The sequence below is a fragment of the Globicephala melas genome, chromosome 14, assembly GCF_963455315.2.
Source record: "Globicephala melas chromosome 14, mGloMel1.2, whole genome shotgun sequence".
NCBI classification, from domain to species: domain Eukaryota; kingdom Metazoa; phylum Chordata; class Mammalia; order Artiodactyla; family Delphinidae; genus Globicephala; species Globicephala melas.
Genome location: NC_083327.1, coordinates 67277785 through 67292753, shown reverse-complemented (window position 1 = coordinate 67292753; position 14969 = coordinate 67277785). Strand labels below are relative to the sequence as shown.

The 14969-nt window shown below is 37.2% G+C and overlaps 1 protein-coding gene across 1 annotated transcript in view; it reads right to left on the bottom strand.

Moving 5' to 3' along the window:
* AIG1 (androgen induced 1) overlaps positions 1-11807 on the bottom strand; it is a 233898-nt gene extending 222091 nt beyond the window's left edge. Inside the window, exon 1 of the mRNA XM_030853304.3 lies at positions 11409-11807. Coding sequence (XP_030709164.2) covers positions 11409-11792 — 384 coding nt within the window. The 5' untranslated portion in view covers positions 11793-11807. The remainder of the gene's footprint in view (positions 1-11408) is intronic.
* Positions 11808-14969: the final 3162 nt, after the last annotated feature.

The window sequence follows — 14969 nt, the reverse complement described above, 5'->3', positions numbered from 1 at the left end:
CAGGCTTATAGGAGATGATATCAGAGGGAAATATAGACACAAGGACTGAACGAAGAATAATAAAAATGGTAAATATCTGGGTAAATATAACAGACTATTTTACTCTACTAAGTTATTTAAAATATTTGACTTGATAGCAAAACTTATAATATTGTCTATGGAGTTCTCAAGTTATTTGGATGTACTTAATATGACAATTATCACATAAAGTGGGGAGGGTAAATTGATAAGGTTTGTATGTTTTAATTGAAGCGGTAAACTATTCACTCTAGATTGTGTAAAGTGAGGTGTGTATATGATAATCCCAGAACAGCAACTAAAATGATAATACAAAGAGATAATCCAAATAGCCAATAGTTAAATTAAAGTGAATACTAAAAAATACTCACATAATCCAGAAGAAGGCAGGAAATGGGGAATGAGGGAACAAAAAAAGGGTAAGAAAAAGAAAACAAATAATAAATGGTAGACCTAAATCCAACCATTTCAATAATTAAATTAAATGTAAACGGTATCTACTGAAGTATAGAGATTATCAAATAAATTTAAAAAGAAGACTCAGTATGTTGTCAAAACACAATCCACTTTAAATATACCACTATAGATAAGATAAAAGTAAAAGGATGAAAAAAATATACAATCAAAAGAAAGCTGGAAAAGTTATGTTAATATCAAGCAAAGCAGACTTTGGAACAAGGAAATTTATCAAGGAAAAAGAAGAATATTTATAATCATAAAACAAACAATTCATCAAGATATATAGCATTCTTCAATGTGTATGTACTTAACAATATATATGCCCCAAAATATGTGAAGTAAAACTGATAAAACTGAAACAAGAAATAGACAAACCCATAATTACACTTTTACACAATTACACGATTACAGAGAGACTTCAATGCTCCTCTCTGTTAATGAGAGAGCAGGCAGACAGAAAATCAGCAAGATATAGGAGACCTGATCAACGTTACCCACTAACTTAATATAATTGACATTTAAGGAACACTCTACCTAACAAGAGAAGAATACATTTTTTTTTCAAGTGTACATGAAATATTCAACATGATAGTCCATATTTTAGCCATAAAAACAAACTTAACAAATTTAAAAGAATTGAAATCATGCAGAAAATGATCTCTGATCATAATGGAATTTAAACTAGAAACAAATGATAGAAAGATATCTCAGATATAGCCAAAAATGTGTAAATTAAACCCCACATGTTTAAATAACCATTGTAAAATAGAAAGACTCTCGTGGGGGCAAGGAATATACGGGAAATCTCTCTACATTTCTCTTAATTTTGCTGTGAACCTAAAACTGCTCCAAAAACAAAGACTTGATAATTTTTTTTAATAGAAAGACTCAAAGGAATTTAAAAAATATTTTGAAGTGAATGACAATGAAAATAAAATGTATTAAAACTTTTGAGATGCAACTAAAGCAGTACTTAGTATTAAATGTTTTAAAAGGGAAGAAGGACTCAATTTAATAAATAAACAATCTGTTTCCACGAATTTATTAGTTAAGAAACTAATAAAGAAGAACCAATTTAACCCAAAACAAAAGGGAGAAAGTAATAAACTTTAAAAACAGAAATCAATGAAATTGAAAACAGAAAAACAATAGGAAAAACCCAGTGAAACCAAAAGCTGACCTTTGAAAAACATAAATAAAATTGAGAAGTCCTTAGCCACACTGATGAAGAAAAAAGAGATAAGACACAGATTCCCAATATCAGGAATGAAATGTGGTTATCACCACAGACCCTAAAGACAATAAGAGAAAGATAAGGAAAGAATGTTGATATTAGATGAAATGGATCAACTTTTTGAAAGATATACACTACCAAATCTCAATGAAAAAGAAAGAAATAAGCTGAATACTCCTATATCTTGAAATCAACCAAAATGAATTTTCAACAAAGAAAACTCCTGGCCCAGTGGTTTTCACTTATAAATTCTGTCACAAATTTCAGGAGGAAGTAAAACCAATTCTGCTCAATCTCTTCCAGAACATTGAGGAGGAATAAGGCTAGCGTTACACTAATATCAAAGTCAGGCAAAGAAGAAAAATAAAAAACTACACACAAATATTCCTCATTAACAGAGAGGTAAAATCCACAAAATATTAGCAAATCAAATTAAGCAATATATAAAAAGGACAATATACCACAGCCAAGTGCATTCACCCCAGGAGTGTAAGACTGACTTAATATTCAAAAATCAATCAATGTAATTCACCATATTAAGAGGGAAAAAAAGCCATATGAACATATCAATAGATGCAGTTAAAATCATTTGACAAAATTCAACATCCATTTACGATATTTTTTTTAAAAGCTTCTCAGTAAACAAGAAACAGAAGGAAATGTACTCAAACTGATAAAGGGTATATGCATAAAAAGTCTATAGCTACTATTATACTTACTTGCAAAAGACTGTTTCCTCCTAAAAAAGAAATGACAAGAATATCCACTCTCACCACTTATGTTCAGTATCATATTAGAAGTCTTAACCAATGCAACAACACATGAAAAAGAAATAAAAGCCATGACAATTAGAAAGGAAGAAAACTGTCTCTATTAGCAGATGATATGATTGTCTATATAAAAAAAGAAAAGTCCATGAAATCCACAACAAAGCTCCTAGAATGAATAAGTGAATTAGCAAAATCATAGGATATAAGGTCAATATGCAAAAATCAAATGTATTTAACATTTAACAAAAAGTAAAATTTAACAACACTATTTATTTCACTGAAGAGGACATACACATGGCAAGTAAGACATGAAAAGACGTTCAAGATTATTAGCCATTTGAGAAATGCAAATTATAACCCCAATGAGATAGCACTACACACCAATCAAAAATTAACTGGATGTCATCAAAATGATAAACTTCTGCTCTGCAAAAGACACTACAGATCATCCTCAATTTACCACGGTGTCACATCCTGATAAACTCATGGTAAAGTGAAAATATTGCCTAAGTCAAAAATGCACTGAACACATAACCTACCGAACATCATAGCTTAGCCTAGCCTGCCTTAAACGTGCTCAAAATACTTAAATTAGCCTACAGTTGGGCAAAATCATCTAACCCAAAGCCTATTTTATAATAATGTGTTGAATGTCTCATGTAATTTACTGAATACTCTACTGAAAGTGAAAAACAGAATGTAGGTGTATTGGTTGCTTACCCCCCTGATCGCATGGCTGACTGGGAGCTGGGGCTCGCTGCCCTGCCCAGCATTGCAAGAGCGTATCGTGCCACATATCACTAACCCAGGAAGAGATCAAAATTCAAAACTGGAAGTACAGTTTCTACTGAATGTATATCACTTTCATACTATAAAAAAGTCGAAAAATCATAAAGTCGAACCATTGTAAATTGGGGCCTGTCTATACCAACAAAAGGTAAAGATACTCCCAGACAGGGAGAAAATGTTTGCAAATCACGTATTTGACAAAGAACTTCTATTCAGCATACACAAAAACTCTCAAAGCTTAACAATAAGAAAACAACCCTTTTTTTTAAATGGGCAAAGGATTTGAACAGGCACTTCGTAAAGAAGATATATGTATGATAAGAATGCATAAGAAAAGAGGCTTAATACCATTAGTCATGAGGGAAATGCAAATTAAAACCACAATGAACTACCACTGCACAACTATTAGAATAGCTAAAGTAGAAGAAAAATTGACAATGCCACACACTGACAGGACGCAGAGCGACTGGAACCCTCACACATTGCTGATGGCAGTGCAACGTGGCACAACCATTCTGGAAAACAGTCTGGCAGTTTTTTATCAAGCTAAACATATACTTGCCATATAACCAAGCGATCCCACTCCCAGTAAAAATAAAAACTCATGTTCATACAAAAACTTGGATGCAAATGTTTACAGTAGCTTTCCTCATAATCACCCCAAACTAGGAAAAACTCAAATGCACTTCAATTTATGAGGGAATCAACAAAGCGATACATCAATACCATAAAATACTACTCAGCGTTAAAATGGAACAAATTATGGATACACACAGCAGCAGAGAGGAATCTGAAATGTATTATGCTAAACGAAAAGCGCCAGGCTCAAACGCTATGTCCCGTCTGCTTTACATATTTGTGTAGAAAAGGCAGAACTACAAGGGTAGAAAACAAACCTGTGATTGTTAAGATTCAGGGGAGGGTTTGACTCTAAGGGGGCAGCACAAGGGAATATTTTAGTATTTTTAGGTGATTGTGGTGGTGGCTACTATGCATCCATCAAAACTCAGAACTGCGCACCAAAAGGAGTGAATTATGGTGTCTACTAATTTTAAAAAACAAATTTATACAAACCATATGTATATATTGAATTTTTGTCTCAAAGAAAAGGCCATATATGGCTCAAAAGGCAAATGCCAAAATACTAACATTGGTATCTTCTTTAATTTAAATATAATTTTAAAATAATTTTTATAAATAATATGATTTTTCTGAAATCTGAATATATAAATGTGCACACACATATATACACATACATGCATATACTGTATACATGCATATAATGTATACATGCATATAATGTATACATGCATATATATACGGTCTGACTTTCCCTCTATGTGTGTTTCTGAGTATTCATGAAGTTCTGAAGAAAATACCATCTTGAAGCACTTCAATGCTAAGATGCACTGAAAATTAGGGACACTTAAGATGGAATATATTTGCTTCCCTACGGTTTCCAGTATTATACAAATTTTCTGGAATTTTAGGTACTGCTTTTGAAATTAAAATTTTAAGTTATAATACAGCCTGACAGTTCTAAATATGTCAACCTGAAAGGGCTAGACCACTGTCTCACTGACTTTTTAGAATTCCATGCTTCTAAAGCACTGTCATGAACACATGCCATTTGCTCAAGATTCAAAATGACAGTATTCTTATCACTTGGTGAATTCAAGCAATTTCTCTGGTGATTCCCAATTAGCCTGTCTTGATCCAGCCTATCAAAGCAACATTGCATCCCTTGCTGCCCTCCACGATGGATCTGATCCAGGGGTCTCTCACATGCAGAGAGGGGTCTGTACTCACTGTCCTCTGGCAGGAATACCCTGCAGGTGAGACAGGGGCCCTTTAACTGTCTAGCCACAGGCTGCTAGACGCAAAAGAAAGCTATGTTGTTATGGAATCCTAAGCAGTAAGCTTTTTCCAAGTGTGCTTGGATCACAGGAACATCTGATTCAATATGGAAAACTGTAGTATTGTTCACACTTCCACAGAAACATATGACATTTCAGGGGAACACAGAGAAACAAATGAAAGCCTCAAGAGCAGTTACCAATTTTGTTAAATGTTATACCAGACATGGGGGATGGCAGAGATGGGAAAAGAAGTGACCTCAACATGGTCAGATGACTCTGTAATTTCAATAACATTTGCAACTAAGAAAGGGAATTAGAGATTATATCATCAACTATTTCCCCGACTCTGACAAAACCAGGTCCCTATTTTATGTTTGCTCCAAAAGAAACACTTTCAAAGAGGGGGAAGAGGACTCTGTGTAAAGTATTATACTCAAAATTCTTCTCCCAGGTTAGGAAAAAGCATTATTTAATCCTTAAAGTTTACCTGCATTTTAGGGTCAAGTCTGATTGTACTGAAAAAAAATTTGCAGTTTCACCCTCTTTGTATAATATCCAAAAAAAAAGAAAAAACCAAACCAAAACAAACCAATCTAATTTTGTTCAGACTACTCAATGAACTACTGGCCTTCACATGGCACTCTGCGGTTTTGACTGGCAAAGCTAAGTATCATAGTTACATAATAGTATGTAGAATCTCTTCTCAAGATATTTTATTTCCTATTTAAAATTAAGTCATGCACTTAATGGAGTCAAGAATATTTTATTATAAGTATATAAGTAAATATGACAAACTCAAATGCATCATTTAGTATACTTACGCAGTTTTTTCTCCCTTTTAAACATTTTTAAAAGTCAAAAATTCTTAGTGTGTCTAAAAGCAAAAAATCTATCCTCCAGGTGTACTTGACCATTTCCTGCTCTTTGAACACCCCAAGCTTTTCAACATCTGAACACTTATTTATCCTGCTCACTCTGTGGTTTTCTCAAATTCTTTTGTAAAACGGATTTAGATAACAAAATTAAGTACCCAGATTATACTACCTTAAACCTCTACAAAAATGCCTTCACCCAGTCAAAACAGAAGACCATGCCTTTGGCTTTCATAAAATCATAATATAAAAAACATCAACAATAAGAATATTTCTATTGATAATCTGCTAGAAAACAATCAAAGGCATTACCTGCTATGCTACCCGATGTCATTTATATGACTAGCTGAGTGATAAATAACCTTGCAAAGTCAGTGCCTGGAAGGAATTGTATTTTTCCTGATAAATTGTTATGCTTCCTTTATTCCAACAGTAGAGACAATACAATCAAATGTGTATTCTTTTTCACCTGATTTCCCTAAAGATTAGACAAACTTGTTTCTCAACTGCAACAAATAGCTCACCCTTGGTACCAAATACATATTTTTCTCTTTCTTTTATTTTACAGTTGTAATTTTTTACAACATGTTTTTAACTATGTCACAGTAAAAGTGACATAATTAAATATATTTTGAAATATGTTTAAATATGTTTTAAATATAGTTGGCAGAATTAATATATGAAGGCTGTGTCCTACAAGCTATTCCATGTTAAATTACAAAACAAAAACAGCATGGCCTAGAGCAGCATTTTTCAAACTAAAATGTGAAAAAGAATCACCTAGTGATCTTATTAACAGGTAGATTCTTATTCAGAAGGTCTGGGGTGGAGCTGGAGGGTCCACATTTCTACCAGGCTCCCAGATAAGATCACTGCTGGTCCTCACACTACACTTTGAGGAGGTAGGGCCTCACCGGTGTTCAGCCTGTGCATGAATGGAAAGTCAGTATAGGAGAAATAATGAATATAATGGAGCCCTAAGACATGGTAACTATCAAAATGGCGAGTACCACAAACTAGAGCAAATGGGATCATCACATTTCTATTTCAACCTTTAAAAATCAGTTTCTTAAATCCAAAATCAATATTAATTTTTTATAACAAATGTCCAGTTCATGTTTTTCAAAGAAGTTGATTCTTATTCACGTGTTAGACATTCTACCATATAGAGCTGAATAAAATTCTGGTTGCTATATTTCAAAAAAAAAAAAAATCTGTAGTGTTTCGAATGTTTTTAGGAGGAAACACGACAGGAAGAGAATACTCATTGAACATCTGGAAAGTTCCATTTATTCAAATGTTTCCTAACACCCAATGTATTCCAGCACTACTTTGAGGCCTCAACATCCAGTTTCTTTTTTCTTTTAATTTATGTTTGTTGGTTTGATTGATTCCTCATTTCTATTATTTTGGGGGACAATTATTATATAACTTGGGAAATTATTTGATTAATGAATAAGTGAATGAATCTGCATCATTTGAAGAAAATCCATCAGCTGTGATACTAGTTAAGAAAATATTTGAACATTCGTCAGTTTAATTGTTTTTTCTTTCCAGCTTATTTCCAGTTAAGAGTATTCCTCCCAGCATGGCATGTTTCACAATGATAATTTCTAAAATACTTCCCAGTAAAGAAAAGGCCTAGTTTTTCCAAAGTTATTCCATTTTCATAGATTCTCACATTGCCTGTTGTCACATGTATGTCTCCTCAGCATAGTTTCTGGTTAAAACTAAAATTAACCAGTTATCTAATACACATAAAGAACTAGCTGAGTCACCACATCAGTACAACAACATTTAAGGTTTCTTTTCTAGGTCACAGGATTTAGAGCCAAGTATACTAGTCTTCTATTGCTGCTGCAACAAATTAGCATAAATTTAGTGATTTAAACACAAATTTATTATTTTATAGTTTTGGAGGTCAGAAGTCCAAAATGGGTCTCACTGGGCTAAAATCAAGGTGTCAGCAGAGCTATGTTCCTTCTGGAGGCTCCAGGGATAATTTATTTCCTCGCCCTTTCCAGCTTGGAGACACCTCCCACATTCCTTGACTCCTGGGCCCTTCCTCCATCTTCAAAGCCAGCAGTGTTGCACCTCTCTGGGACTTTCTTCCACCGTCACATCTTCCTCCAACTGACTCTTCTCCCCTGCCTCCCTCCACTTTTAAGAAACCTTGGGGTAACATGGATAATCTGAGCAAATCTCCCTATTTGAAGGTCAGTTGATTAGCAACTTTAATTACTTTGCCATGTAACCTAACATACTCACAGGTTCCAGGGATTAGGATGCAGACATGCTTTGGGGGCCTATTATTCTGCCTATCATGTGGAGACAGTATTCCATTTACTTACTTGAATTTTCCTGAAGCACTTTTAGTTCTTTTACAGTGCTTCAATTCTAGGAAAAGAAGCTCTTGGGGAATAACAATAAGAGTATAAGATTACTGATAACAGTAATATATCAGTAATAGTTCAGTAATAATGTTCAGTATAAGATTACTGAACATTACTAATGTTCAAATATCTTCTTAACCAGTATCACAGCTGATGAATTTTCTTCAAATGATGCAGATTCAGTTATTATGTTATTATGCAATTATTATGCAGTTATTATGCAATAACTTTCATTTCACTTTTTACCATGAGCTCTGATTCTATTGGGATGACTCTCATACTCAAAGTAAGGTATGGATATAGCTGGAACGGCCCCTGCCACATAACCATATGATCCTGGATACGTGTCGCCTGAGATTCCTGAGCTACATTCTGGTACACTGATGCCGTGGATCATGGAATCAGACTGTGGCCACCAGGATAAATGTCCTGACTCTCTGTGATCCAAGTTGGCTAGGACAAGGGCCTTCTCACTGAAGTTTTGAGAAGCTAAACCCTCTTGCAAAATTGCTCTAATGAGCTTAGAATCATTAAAAATGTCCAAAGCACTAAGTAATAAAGTTTATTCAGTTTTTTTTTAACACAGAAAAATGAAAAGTTAAATGAGTAAATAATAGTGGCCTAATCTTTTCATACCAATAGTAGGGACTCACAGGCTGGTTGTTGTAACAGCTGTACAATGCTTAAGCTCCAAAGACTCTAAATCTCTAGTAACAAAAAGAATAACACTTTGCATGAGTGTTTCTTTGAATATATTCTAGACATATTTTCTCACAGGAACCCTCAATTAAAGATTTATTATATTTTAATCAGAAGCCACAGAGATAAAAAGTTTGAATGATTGGCTGAAGGCCCTATACAAACTGAATTTAAGTATGAAAGAGACAAAAATATATTTGTCATGATTATTTAAAATAGGCAGGTCCAACCACTAAATGCTAAAATATAAAGTGTATGACAGTTTAAGCCGAGTCAGATTGGCTCTACTACAGTTTCACGTCACTCAAAGGTTCTGAGAGGTACATCGTTTCTTGTGAGTCTTGTTTTATAACACACAGTAAGCAATGCCAATGTGAGTTGTCATTTCTCGCATGGGTTAACAATACCCTCAATTTCTACCGCTCTCACCTGCTAATCCCCTCCCCTGCGCCCCCAAAACTATATCTAATGCAAAGGTGCTTCTGAGAACTGTTCATAGTTTCTATGGTTCTGGTGGGGTTTCCATCCGTATTTCAGCTCAGTGCTGTTCCCTGACAACACTCAAATGGGCCAGCTCAAAGTGAGATCAGGAGAAATGGGATAAGGTAGTGATCCAAGAGAAATTTTGTTCACATAGCCAGTAAAAGAATTCTGAAAATCTATGCACATATTTTTTAAATAACATCTAAATATTTTTAACATAAGTTTGAACAGTTGAAAAGGGGACATGATTTCTAACACTCTGATACATATTTATCAGCACTTCAGGGCTGCAGGTTTCAGTCTCCGGAAGTCTGCTACATAACATAAAAGGTAGAGCCAATCCTCAATGACGAGCCAATCAACTCAAAGACTTTCTGTCAAGATAAGTCTGACTTTGTTTTTCAATCAAATATGAAGATAGTTCTAGTGACAACTGTCTATCTTCTGAATCCTAAAAGGAACAGATAAATACAGCACAGAGCCTTGTCACGTGCTTGTCCCTTGGATGAACAAGGCAGAAGAAAGGAGAACTGGCAGGCAACACCCATGTTCAGAGACAGATCAGTTTCAAGAAAGAGCTGGAAGTTGAGGAACTGAAAATTGAAACCCCTGAAACACTCTATGCCCTGGTCAGTCTTGGTGCCCAGTTTGGAAAGTGCTGGGGGAAGGGCTTAAATTCTTCTCTGAAAGTATCTAACATGATACAAATTTAAAATGGTATTTCTATACAAAAACCTGCTGACTGCATATCTTCGAAGCATCCTAAGCCTTTGGAAGTATCTTAAAACAGGTGTCAAGTTCTCTGCATCAAAACAAAGGGTCAACAATTAGAGATTACAATCTTGCTTGTGTAGCCAACCTTGTGTATAACCTTGGACGGGCAGTTCTGGCGATCCAGGAATTGGTTCTACATTTTCTCTAGTCCTCAGAACTCCTAGCTTTTGTTTTAATTCTCTGTCCATACTTGACCATCTTTTAGTGTATGTTTGGGCCAGTCTTTCACCCTGAAGTTCCTAGGTTCCACCCCATGTCCTTATTGGGTTTTATGCTCATGTGATACTTCTCCAGCCCTTTCAGTGCCAGAAGTGGATAAACTGTTAAAAAACAAACAAACAAACAAACAAACAAAAGCCCTCCAACTGCCAAGGCCATCATTGTGCCAACAGAGGAGTTGCTTATGCAAACTATTGCGAACTTTTACACGGGAAGATGGGGAAAGTATAAAGTCCACTGTGAATGCGTTTTGAAAAGCTCTCTCTTCTAATGCTTCTGGGGGGTGGGGGAAGGTTGGAAGTAAATTACTGACAATGGGCAAAAACAGATGCAAAGAAGACAACTTTATTAGGCGATTTCTCTTCTTTATGAGGAGCTTTCTTTCCTTTGTTAGGAGGACAGTCCTTTCAGAGGAAACACCAAGTAATTCGACAATACCCAGTTTCCTTCAGCTGCTGCGACTTGATCCCACGGTGGGTGCTCTGGAAAGCACCTTGGGGGCGAACGAGTCTGAGGCCGCTCACGACCAAGGTCGTTCGATCCAGTTGCTAAGTTGAGAATCTTCCCGTGCCACCTCTTAGAAGCAGGTGTGTGTTCCCCTCCAAAGAGCCCACCACCTGGCTGCGCCCCACCTCCACTCGTGCCCCAGCTACCAGATAACGTTGGGTGCTACAGAAAGTGCTGCTGCGGGGGCAGCCTGGCCTTCAGACGCAGTCACTGGGGAAGAGGCGAGGACCGGCGTGGATGCTGGAGCACGCGCGCAGGTGCCGGCGCACCCACAAACACACCCGGGCTCAGAGTGAGGGGAGGACGGGGGAGGGGGAGGGGAGCGGCCTTACCAGATCAATGAAAGTCAGGAATTTCCAGCTCCCTCCGTAGGTCTGGTGCGAGGGCATTTCGATGGCCTTGTAGTTGCACAGGATAGAGCAGTAGGACAGCAGGATGGCCACCCGCAGCACCTGGCAAGGGACAAGCGCCATGTTCGCGAAAGGCGCGGACGGGCTCGGCGACGAGGAGGACGGGCGGCGCAGGGCTCTGGCGGGCGCCGTGGGAACTCCGGTCGCGGGCGGGGCGGACGGGGGCTCTGGCGGGACGTGTCCCGCGGGACCGGCGCGACCGCGAACGCGCGCGCGCGGGCAACCTCGCGGGCGGGCGGGGCGGGGCGGTGTGTGCGGGCACCGGCGGCTGTGGGGTGGGCGGCGTGGCGTCAGCTCTTTCGTCATCTACGTCATTCTGCTGCTGCCTTCGCGGGTCCCGGAGACCCGGCCCGGGGCAGCCCTTCAGAGCCCTGGGAGCGGGTGGGCAGCCTCCGAGGACGACCGGGGCTCGGGGAGCGCGCGCCGAGATCCGGGGACCGCGGCCAGCGGCAGCGGCCGGGCGGAGAGGGAGCGCGGCCCAGGGTGAGCGGGCGCGGGGCCGGGCGCGGGGGCCGGGCAACCCGCCCGGAAGGAGCGGGCCCCGGGGTGGGCCAACGGTCCAGCTCGGGGACTTGCTGGCCAAGTGGCACCGGTGGAGGCGCGCACGTGGGGGGTGCAAACCCGTGAAACGGGGCCCCCGAGTGACTTGCTTTATTTTGGACCCAACTGGAATTTTAGTGTTAGACTACTGTTAATCTCTATGAAATCCCCTTATTAATTCTATTCCAGTGGGTAGGCTGCCCTGCACTTTTCCACCGGGGGTTTATAAATATCCTATCAATATATAACAAGGCCGACTGTGAACTGTGGACAAGGGGTTTATAAATAAAACGTTGTAAAGAAAGGAGTGTCAGATAAGTTTCTGCTGCAAGATTACATTCAGTTCAAGAGCAGATCATCCTGAGTCTGGATGTAAAACCCGTTTGTGTAATTTAATACTAATCTTTTGAGGGTTAAACTGGTTTTGCCGTTTTCCTTATTTATTTTTTCCTACACTCCAATACCAGGGCTTAATGGAAGGAAAATAAATATAAACTGGATTCCCTCCACCTTCCAGTAAATGTTGTCACACTGAAGTTGCTTCATTCTGTGGGCAGCATCACATTTCAGCTAACGAGATGCAGGGTCAGATTATGAAAGACAACATAGGTATTTCCTGTGGATCCATTTAAAACAGGTGTCCTCTGAAAATAGTCTCTTGAGTCACAGAATGTGGAGTGAGGGGGCAGGGAAAGCAGAGTGCACAGTGTTAAGAGGTAAAGTAGCAACTCCTGAATTTTTCCAACCAGTCTCTTAACCAAAATAAAGAAACCCAGTAGATATTTTCTAATCGGCCTCATAATTATGCCAGTAGAAGTTAATGTCCTCCAAATCAAGATAATTCCAAGAAGATTCTACCAGCATAAAACTATTCATTATTGATGATTTCTAGTTTTATTTTCATGTAAAAGTTGGGTGCATTTTTAAAAATTGTGTGTCCATGCTACAGGTTCATAAGATTGCAAAATTTAAAAGTAGATCTACTGAAGATCTAAGTCCTTAGTAAAGTTTTGAGTTCGTGTGATATCCTTAAAATTTGATACACCTTCCTACCTTACAATTTAGAAAATCATAAATAAGACTCCCTATCCCATACTAGAAAAATATAATAATATTTGTATAAAGCCATTTAAAATTTTATTCTGTACTCAATTTCTTTTTAAGTAACTATACCATTCAAAAAGTGTTTTGAACCTATTCTAATGGTTTGCTTTTGTTATTTTGTGATTTGCTAACCATAATAAGATAATGAGTTTTGTGGGCTTTTTTTTAAAAAAATGAAACATTTGCATAAACATTGACTCAAATATTTTATGAGAATGTCAGTCCACAATTTTTGGAACATCTTGCTGATTATTTATGAACACATCCAGGTTGCTCTTTTTGCTTTTTAGACCATATCTAGTAATCTTAGACATGTTTCACATGTCTCTGCGAAAAAAATATTAACCTACACACAGACTGCGTTTTTCTTAGTGTAAGTATTGCAGTACAGTATTGCACTTAAAACTTCACTCTGTGGAAAGTTATCCTTTTTTATGAACTATAATACATTAATCACTGATAAGTTTTACATGATTCCATATTTGAGTTAGAGAATACTGCTTTTCATTGTACACTGTACAGAAGAAATATCTGCATGTCACTTTTTTAGCTTTTTCATACTGCCCCACAATGAGTGGGGATGGAGGAGAGTAGCCTTGTCCAGTTGAGTTTCATGAAAACATGTTTCCCAAGGGAAGAGTTTAAGACCGTGTTTTAGCTTTTAGTTATTATACATTAGTGTTTCTTTGATTACTGTTAATAGTTCTTAGTCTATATATGGGCTCAAGATATTCTTCCTTAAGTACTTCTAAAAACTGTTACAGAATCTTCATTCTTTTTCTTTTTTTTTTGAAGGGGGAGAGCATCTAACATATTGGTGATGATAATCCCTACTAATTTTGGAAATGACAAGGACCCTCTGTCTCCCTTACATTGTCTTCCAACAAGCCAACTTCATATAGCCATGGGTATTTGCTTACAAATTCAGGAGGAAGAATTGTGTTTATGCATATCCTTATAATATTCAATGTTTATGCATTTCCTTTGGTTCTGTGTTTACATTGGATAAGCATTTTCTAACAGTGTCAATGTATTTGAAAGGATTATTTTTCCCCCTTCACAGCTGTCTGCACCATAGGGTAGAAGATAAGATGTGTCCCTTTGAGAGGTTTGGGCTTAGGAAGAATCCCCTCAGTTTCGCAGAAAAGATACGTTTGGGTTGCTCATTTTTCTTTATTATAAAAGCAGCATATTTATTATATTAAAATAGGAAATTAAAAAAAATTACTCCCACTCTCACCACCCACAGAAAACACTGTTAACATTTTAGCACATACCTGCCAGTCTTTCTTACAATATATACTTAGTTGTGACATAACCATGTAACAATTTGCATCAAGCAGATTTTTTTTGCTTTAAATTTAATAAGTATGTTACCTTATTATTTAAAACTCTTTGTAAAAATCATTTTTAATTGTTGCATAGCATGACATAATAGGAGCATAATTTTGCTTAAACTTTATTTTTGGATATTTAGTTTGTTTCCAGTTTTTAATCACTATAAATACACTGTAATGTCTGCATATTTAGTTGAGAAAGCCACTTTTTAGGGATTATTTGTAGCTCAAAAACCAGTTAAGAAACCATCCTTTTACAACCTAATGTGTGTATTTGTTCACATGTGTTTATTATGGACTGTGGTTCCAAGGAGAGCTCTTTTGCCCTAGAGAGCAGTTGGAAAGATTAAAAAGTGGGCAAAAATCATTCTTTTTCCCAATAATTGATGCTCACTACAGATATTTTTAATTGCTTTAGATATGAAACGTAGTGCCAATACATTTCATTAGCCAGATTTTTTTGCTATTAACCAGGAAGGGTTGTTACTTACAGGGCAAATGA